Here is a 9,631-nt window from a genome sequence, read left to right on the forward strand (position 1 = left end):
CTCGCCATGACTGGTGTAAATGGCTATTTCATAACGTTGCGATTACACTGAAAGGCGATTCGTTAAATCCGACGAAGTGGAGGAACGCATGATGAAGCAAGAGAAGTGAAAATAGTTTATAGTGATATAAAGAAGGATAGAAATATGGTATTTGATTTTATATTTTTCCTTAAAACTTATTAATTTGTAATTCAATATATCCAATATAAAAATTGGAACGACACATTGATTTTTTGATAAGTAAAAAAAATAGTAATAATTTCAAAGTTTGTATTTAGCGAATATAATAAATTTTTTTACCTCTGCTTTACTGATGGCGGAAAAATTCGGATTAAGGTAATAACGAATCCCTTCCAGACTTCCTGGTAACGTGACGCCTCGTATAAGTAGAATTAATAGAACAGCATAAGGAAATAGAGCCGTGAACCAAACTACCTAACAAACAAATAAATTGTTTCATTGTAATTTGATGAAATAATAATTTCAAGTATTTTTCATTACTCATTTCAATTCATTAAAAGATGGTGGTAATTGGAAGAATTATAAAAGTTTTAAATTAATAATACAATGATCAAAACTTAATCAGTGATAAATTTTTAATAAAATAATTTTTCTTAGAAATATCCATAAACTTATGAATCGAGATTTATATTAATATACAAATTTTACCTTGCCAGAAGTAGAAATTCCCTTCCACAAGGAGAAGTAACAAATCAGATAGACCATCAGCAGGCATAATGCAATATCCCATTTAATTGTTCCAAGATCGTGTAAACCCTCGCTTTCGTGAAGTTCTAGAATAGCTCGGCTTTAAGTGAAATTATTGAGTTAATTATAAATTTTACTTTTCATTAAGTGATATCCTATTGCCATTTAAAATTATCAAAAATTTGATTTGGAAATAATTAATTAAAAATAATATTTCATTTTTAATTTAAAATTTCTTAAATAATAATAAACTTAATATCAAAATAAATATTATAATATATATATATAAATAAGTATCTGAAATATGTATACTTAAATAAAGAATTATTCTTGAAATAGCTAATCTTCTTACAACAGTAGTATTGATAAATTTATAGTCAGACATGGCAAGGTATTATATGGTTTTCTTTGAATATCATTAAAAAAATGTTTGAAAAAATATGCATTATCAATGAATACCGCCTAATTATTTGAATTTTTAAATATTTTTATGTATGTATGCACATTAATAAGATAATATTTCTTTTATGCACATATTTGCAAAACTTTTATAAATCTGTTATATTTTTTTTACAGTTTTGTATTATTATTTGAAACTGGATTTTTTTGAAGAAATTCAAGTCATTTTACACATTATACTCACTTGAAATATTCTTGAGCAGCGCTTGTGTACCACGTGCTATTGTATCCTTGATTCGAATTCCTATCCAAACGATCCTCGATCAGAGATGAATTGCCAGGATATGTGGAGTCGAGCGTGTCGACGAAATGTGCATCGTCGAACATGTAAGAAATGTTTGTGTCAAATGTACGACAATGTAAAGTGTTCCATGGATTGTCGCAGGTAGTCCAAGGTAAAAGACTTGCGAACGAGGCGAAGAAGTACCTCAGTGCCCAGGCGATGATCACATTATAATAGAAATCGACGTAGAATGCAATTAATACCACTGCGTAGCCAATTCCTACGCACAAATAAAAAATTATATATAAAAAGGTATTTGATTATGTCAAAAAATTTAATTTAAAAGGTAATTCTTGGAAAATAAAAAACTAAATTAATTAATAGTTTTGCTTTTTAATTTTAATAATAATTAGCACGATAAAATAATTGATCTTAAAAATTAATCAGAAATTTCTTTTTCCATAATCACAAATTACCACGTAATTTTCAAACTAACAATAATAATAAATGACGATAAATTTAGAAATCAAAATTGACACGATTTTACAATTTTTAAAAACTTACAATTATTAAAAATTATTAACCCAAAATATTCAAGAATTATCTCGCAAACATCAGAAGACTTCTCTCTCCCTCCCCCCCTTAGTTTTCAAGATAATAACTTTTAACCTATATATCATATAATAAGAAAAATTCATTTCAAAGGATTAAAAAATCTCCAAGGACGTGTCCTTATGTCCTGGTTCCCAGCCGGAGAATATTCCATTATCCTCCCGTGGGGAGGCCGTATCTTCACCGTCACGAATCAATTACGTCGTTCATCGATGCGGATCAAAAGGGAAAAAACGCGCGTAAGACAAGAGAGTCGAGAGAGAAAAAAAAAAATCTGGTTCCATCGATCATCTCACGCCAGGGTAGCCCGAGATTGAGATCGTCACGATCCAGGAAATCGGCGGAAATGGGGGACTACTTCTCGAGTGGTCTTCCATCCTCGGATTTTCCCGGATTTATACCGCGTTACATAATGTACCGTGTGGGGAAGAAAGGAAGAAAAGAAAATATAACGTCTAATGTCTAATGCACGGTTTCCGGTGAAGATGACGGTAAAGTGCTTTGAAACGTTTTCCAGAAATGTTCTGAGAGGCAATCGGAATAGTAATTGGCCAGCAGTGCTGTTACCTCTATTGTTGATGAAGTCTATTCGGTGAATGGTATCGAGTGGATGGGGGTATTTTTAACGCGATTATTTCAAAGCTGGGTGATTTTTTTTTGTAAAAAAGTATTGAGAACAGTTATTGAAATTGTCTTTGATCGAAAGGAGGTGTGTAAGTGATGCATTGTATTTTGTTTTCGAATTATTAAAATAAAATAGTAAATATTTATTAATCTTTTCAAAAATGAATTATTCAAAGATAAAATTCTAAAGAGATAAAAATGTTTTATAGGAGAGATTTTTTCGTTATAAAGTGAGAGGTAATTTATTATTGAAATGTTATTAAAATAAATTTTAATAATATTTTAATAATTTTTTTAGTGTTATTCATAGATATATTTTTATATAGAATAGAGCATATAATTTTAATATTTTTGTGATTAACTTGTTATTAACTTGCAGGTGAAAAATAATGGAAATTCGTCTTACTTACCTTTTAAAAGTGGTACCAAACGACCCCAGCAAGTGATCGCACCTTTTCGATTGAACTGACCCAAGGCAAGCTCCATATAAAACAATGGAATACCTCCTACTACTAACATTATACAATATGGAACCAGGAAAGCGCCTGTGAACACAATTCACAACATTTTTGTGAATTGTAGTCATTTTTTATTAAGAACTAATAAAAATTTATTTAAACAGAACAGTATCAAATATAATATAAAAATATAACATAAATAAAAGAATAATTTTTTTTAATTTTTTGAATAACATTTAAATATTGATTAGATAACAAATTAATATTTGACAATTGTGATAATATATCTTACAAAATATATTTGTTAATATTTTCAATATTTTAAAATTGCAATAAAAATTGCAATAAAAGAAATAATATTTGATTTTGAAAAATTTCTTGTTGGTTCAGAATTGCAATTAATTTCTGATTATTAAAAATCTCTCGAATACTTTTCTGTCACATATTGAATAAATATTGAAATGAAATTTCATCAGATAATAATTGGAAAATCGTTGTTTAATATCTTTAGTAAAATCGAACGCGTTCAATTTATATTTGCAAACCACTGGTGGGAAACGTCCGGATTCTTATCATCGTTGATGACATCTGCCGTGTGACAAGAGGCCGATATGAAGAGCGAGAAAAAAAAGTGATGTGCGAGCCACTCGCATCATCGTGTTAGCTGCATAACTGAATTGCAGAATATTTAGAGCACCAGTGGCAGCAAGGTGCTTTTAGGTATACGTAATTCGATAGTGAATTTTCGAAAATGTAGCAGAGCAATGGATGAAATGGTGATTTTGATAAAGCTGATTTATCAAACGATTAAACAGATATTAATATTGAGGATTTTTAAATAAATAATATTTATACAGATTATATAAAGTAAATAAATATTAAATATATTTTTAAATATATTATATAGTACAATTTTTCTGGCAAAATTGATATCTGTTAAAATAAATAAATATATACAAGTTGCAGTTTATATGAATATTTAATAAAAACAATTGAAAACTAGTATAATAAATGTAAGTGCAATAATTATATTAATATATTTATTTTAATTATATTAATATATTTTTATTTCTTTTTACAATATCAATTAAAATAGAAATATTATTTTTTATATTATTTATTATTAAATATCAAAAAAATTGATAATCAAATATTTATACAATATAACTTTTCATTTTGATTTAATATTTATCTTTCTGTTCTTTTCAAAATTCTACAATACAATAATAGAGAAAAACAATTTTTGAAATTAAAAAAAATGTTGAGAAGAAACATACAAGTACATACAAGTAATTAAAACGAGTAATTTAGAAGAAATAAATTGCAACAATAAACTATATAAATTTAATCATTCAAATAAATTTTTAATTTGCAGAAATATATTCATAAAAGTTCATGTATCCGAAAAATTTTAAGAAATGAATATTCATAGAGATATTATTTTTTAACAATAATCTTTAAATATGAATTTCCTCTGATATGTTGCACGCACATTCCTATCCATTGTTCTGCCTTCGTTTTTTCCAATAAATTCTTCTCCGTAACCACGGAGACATAATCGCATTAGGTAAGAATATTCCTTTCTTATGCGGTTGCCTTGATAAATCTTTTCTTTTCTCGGTCACGAACAAATTCAATATTATTGCTTTTGTAATATCTTTTGTTCATTCGTGTATCAAGTAAAAATTATTATAAGTCACTTTTATCAACTATTTTGTCATGAATTTGTCAAAAGAATATTTTCAAACATTTTTCCTTGTGAAATTTTTTTTTTTCTATCTTCATTGATATTCGTAATGCTGTTTACTATTCATCAATTATATTTCTATTATCATATTTACGAGTATCAAAGTTATAAATAAGAATGTGCTTATAGAAAAATTCTTGGAAATCTGTTGCAACATTTTTTTTAAAATGTTACATTTAAATATATTTTATTCAAAATATTTATCTTATCCTATTGTAAAATTTGTAATATTGTGAATTATCATCTGAACAAATGACAAAGAAAAAAAAAAGAAGCATCATATTAATCAAATTTCAAAAATGTTTAACTAACAACAAAATGTTCTCACTCAAAAAATACAAAAGAAACGATAAAAACAAATTTTGCTATATTTTCTCAATAATAATAGTTAAAGTACATTATTGATAAATTAATAGCTAAAATACTTTAGTTATTAAGTCATCTTTTATTATGAAGTGAAAATTTAATAGCTCTTATCAATTTATATATTTACAATAGAAAGATACAAGTTATTTACAAAAATATAATTTATAATAAATATGTAATTTATTTTATGAAAATAAAATATTTTAAAATAGTAGTACAACTTTTCATCATAATATTTTACTATATATAATTCAAATACATTTTCACAATATGATTTATTTGCATAAAAATATAGAAGGATAATTATAGTTATAGAAGGATATAGTTAGTCATCAATTAAATAGTTGACGTAATAACTTAGTAATTGATATGCATAATGTATATTTAAATTGCAAACTCGAATCAAATGATTTAATCATCATCGATTAACTAAGAAACGCATTATATATTTATTATCACTAATATTTGTTGAATAAATAGTGGAATAAATTATATTTAAAACAATATCAATGTTTATAAATATTTAAATTTCTCAAATTTAATTTAACAACGAATTGCAAAATTGAATCCAATTGAATTCAAGGACAAAATGTCTTTGAAGGTGATTTTATCCTCAAAGGACTGAAATTAAACGGAAATGTTATTCAAACTCAGACATTCGTTTGTGACATGCTGAAAATGTCTCTTTAAATGTATTAATGAATAGATACATATGTATGTATATTATCAAGGAAACTGGAATACAAAAATCCTTATTAAAAAGTTACTTACTGAATTACTGAATCAAATATTATTTCTTTAATTCATAAAATAGTTCTGATATTTTTATTTCCAATAATTTGTTATAATTTTTTTTTGATAAATTTTCCTGCATATTTGATCAGAAACAATAAATTTATAATAAAACAAATACTATTAAACATAAAACAACATTATGTAACGTATTAAATAATTTGAAAATAAAAAAGATTAAAAAAAATTAATCATTCATAAATATTGTTCCAATATTTATATATATATATATATATATATATAGAATATAAAAATTGTTAAATGCTTTAAATAATTATCATTCTACGTTTGGATAATCGATCATTTGGATAATCTAAATTGAGATCAATATTCCATTATATCGAATTAATAATAAAATCAGAAAAACGATAAATAAAAAAATTATAAATTTTTATTTTTTTACAATTTTTTATTTTTATTAAAAAAAAATCAAAATTTTATTTTTTCTAAATTTTATTTTTTCTAAAATTTTACGAAGTACTTTATGAAAATAATTACGAGCCACATTAATCCAAAAACGATTTTAATTGCGTTGTTCAGAATTTTTTTTTGCAATAAGGAAATGAAAGAATGACTGTGAGGGAAATTCGCAAATTTCCGTAAAGAAAGCGCGAAACGCAGGAACGGAATGATGCGACATAATGGATCGCGTACAGTGACATGCGCCAGACAGAGGCGTCGCGGACGTCCATGATCAAAGGCCAGCCCGAATGGGAAATTATAATTAATTAAGGTAATTGGAAATTAGCGACCGATCTTCCCGGTACTAATGGTGCGCCCTACTCTCCTCTTAATTGAGTTAGCAGCCGCTTTTGAGGAGTCATGGTATCGCTGATAGCTGGTCCTAATCGTATTCCTACTAGGGACTCGATAGAACAAGGGAGGGGTTAATAGAGTCGTCTATGTCGTCATCGAAAAGTCTATCATTTTCCAAGTCGTTGTGTATATTGCTTGCAAGAATTATTATTAGAAAGTTTGTAAAAGAATGGCGAATTAAGTAGAAACATGTTTGATTTATAGTAAACATTACACGTGATAAGCAATTGAATGCAATCAAATGAAATATAGTTTACAAAAGTTTTTTAGTTATTAGTGATAATGAAAAAATGTTCTGGAATTAAGAAAATATTTTTTGGGTCATTTGTATGTAATCAGAAATAGTAATTTTTTTGTAGAATATTTTTAGTAAAAATTAATGTGATAAAAATGAAGATTCATTTAACAAATCAATGAACTAAAAATTTAATGTTATGTTACATATTGAGAAATACTTTCGATCTTAACTATATAACCTCACTTTTAACAAGTACACTATATTTAAGATACACCGCATAAGAAATAAGAAATTCCTATTTCAGATTGAGGAAGATGATACAATTTAACCAAACAGTTAAATCGAAAATATGAAACGATATAACTAGAGTAAAAATTAGATTTACCGTGGACGATCCAATCTTCCAAGTCGGTACATGACCCTTAAATTGCTTTTTCGCTTTAATTTGGGCCAATTTTGAAACTTGCAGATGCTTTCACGGATAAGAAGCGCAGAGTGAAATCTAAATCTCAGGGTCATTTTCCACGAGGTAAATGCCAATTAGTCGACCGGTTAACGCGGTATTGCCTGGCTGCTGGAGTGCATTACTTGATGCATCCCCCATTGCAGCTGTGAAATAACGCCTTACAACGCTACCAGATGGCAACGTGTTAAAATGATAGAATATTCTATTAAAAAATTTTGATTCCATGAAAAATAACATAAATATATAGATAACATAATATATTTAATCAGAATTTGGATGTTAAATAATATATTTAAATGACTATTTAGATTATATGTCATCTTATTTGTCTATGTATGATTTTTAAAATAATTAAATTATTAGAGATTAAAAATTATAGATTATTTCATAAATTATAGTATTAATTATAAATTATCTTTAAAATAATTTTGAAATTATATTATTTTATTAATATAATTATTCATCGCTGATTCATTGTTATTCAGTGAAGTTTCAGATGTAGAGATTAATAATTAAGCAATTTGTTATAATAATATTTATTTACTCAATCAATCGTGATGTATAATAATTGACGATTTAAAGAAACGATCTAATCGTTGTCGATTATTATTCTGTTCATTTCTTACGTATACGTTAATTTGGAAAATCGTCGAATATATTTGTTATTATAGTGCGATTCAAATGAAAAATACTGAGATAACCGTGAAATTAATAATCATGAAGGAAAAATCTTACAGACAGTATATAGTTATTATAATATAGGAGTATGATTGAAATATTGTGAAATATTGATCTGATAACTAAGAAATAGAAAAGATTATGCAATTACTAACATAGAAGATTATGATTCATATCAAAACAAACTCATTAAAAATTTATAAACAAGAAGTATCGCGAGAAAAATTTTTTAATAATCTTCTAATAAATCTTTAAGAATTCATTTTAATTTCAAAAATAATTTTTGAAATAATTTATAAATTTTATGATTATATTATGATGAATTAGATAATTGACAAATCTTTGAATATACTCACCGCCACCATTTTTATAACATAGGTAAGGAAATCTCCAGACATTTGCAAGATCGACGGCAAATCCGATGACAGAGAGAAGAAAATCGACTTTGCCGGACCACGTTTCCCTGCCGTCGACGCTGCCGTTCAACTTTGGCGCATTCTTCACCACCCTCGACGACATGTCTCAGTTTCCTTACAACAAAGAATTCCATTAATTAATTTTAATTGTAACTAATAAAATTTTAACAATCTTATATTTAACATGCTAATCGAAGATTTTTTCAATTTTTCATATATCAACAACTTCGCTATTCAAAACCAATAACTTCGTTCAGAAGGATTCAAATCTACACGCACCACGTCATTATCTTAATTATCTTCGCTATTGATGAACCGATCAAAATCTCTTGCTACGAATCGAGCAACGAATTATTTTTAATCGTCTTCCTGTAAATTTTATGAAAACGTAACACATATCCTTCCACTTCAGACATTCAATTATATTTATATTAAAAATCGAATTTTCTCAAAACGATTATGCCTAGATATAGATTTGCTGATATATCTCCATCGACCAATTCTGATATTAATTGAGCTACATACGTAAAAGATCGAAGATACGAGGTAAAAAAAGAGGAGGAGGAGGGGGAGAAGGGGGTAGAAGAAAAGAGGATGGTGATTGGAGGCGCGTGCGGGCGCGGTCACGTGTAATTTGGCGACGACAAGTTATCGATAGCCCTTCAAGCGACAACGCTTAACCCCCAAGCGAGGCTCATTGTGCCCTGGTGACGGGTCCCGGACAAACAGCGTATATTTCAAAGGCGGCCGCAGTGCCGGCTTCGAGGGGGCTCTCGACGAGGGGTTTTCTGTCACACGCACTGATCCACGCTTGTCTATAGGATCGACCCGATTAATTGATATTCGGCGGTTATTGCCGAACAACGATAGAACTCTCTTTCTCTGTCTCTATCCCACTCTCGGTTACGTTATGTATGTACTCGTTCCCCGTGTTTCTCTCTCTTTTTCTCTCCCTCTCTGCGAACAGGTGCGATGAAAAATTCTGCTTTGGGGTATGATGCTTCTTTTTTTTTTTTTTTTTTTTTTTT

General features: G+C 27.7%; 1 protein-coding gene and 2 long non-coding RNA genes across 7 annotated transcripts in view; 2 read left to right on the plus strand and 1 right to left on the minus strand.

Moving 5' to 3' along the window:
• LOC102676503 (sodium-dependent dopamine transporter) overlaps window positions 1-9,631 on the minus strand; it is a 17,181-nt gene that overhangs the window by 3,959 nt on the left and 3,591 nt on the right. For 3 of the 5 annotated variants that reach the window (XM_031508076.1, XM_031508077.1, XM_006610423.2), the window contains exons 2-6: window positions 8,544-8,717; window positions 3,037-3,171; window positions 1,352-1,670; window positions 670-808; window positions 301-435 (exon numbers count right to left, since the gene is read on the minus strand). In XM_031508076.1, coding sequence (XP_031363936.1) covers window positions 301-435; window positions 670-808; window positions 1,352-1,670; window positions 3,037-3,171; window positions 8,544-8,706 — 891 coding nt within the window. In that variant the 5' untranslated portion in view covers window positions 8,707-8,717. Of the gene's footprint in view, window positions 1-300; window positions 436-669; window positions 809-1,351; window positions 1,671-3,036; window positions 3,172-7,428; window positions 7,635-8,543; window positions 8,718-8,882; window positions 8,901-9,631 lie in introns of those variants that run through there. The other 2 variants (XM_031508078.1, XM_006610425.2) reach the window with 2 other exon arrangements.
• On the plus strand, window positions 1,563-3,142 carry LOC116184905. The gene is made up of 3 exons (XR_004149563.1): window positions 1,563-1,702; window positions 2,096-2,648; window positions 3,006-3,142. It is a non-coding gene; the product is annotated as an uncharacterized LOC116184905 (long non-coding RNA).
• On the plus strand, window positions 6,768-8,689 carry LOC102676406. The gene is made up of 3 exons (XR_420984.2): window positions 6,768-7,066; window positions 7,513-7,572; window positions 8,566-8,689. It is a non-coding gene; the product is annotated as an uncharacterized LOC102676406 (long non-coding RNA).

This window comes from Apis dorsata, unplaced genomic scaffold, assembly GCF_000469605.1.
Source record: "Apis dorsata unplaced genomic scaffold, Apis dorsata 1.3 scaffold_74, whole genome shotgun sequence".
NCBI lineage: Eukaryota > Metazoa > Arthropoda > Insecta > Hymenoptera > Apidae > Apis > Apis dorsata.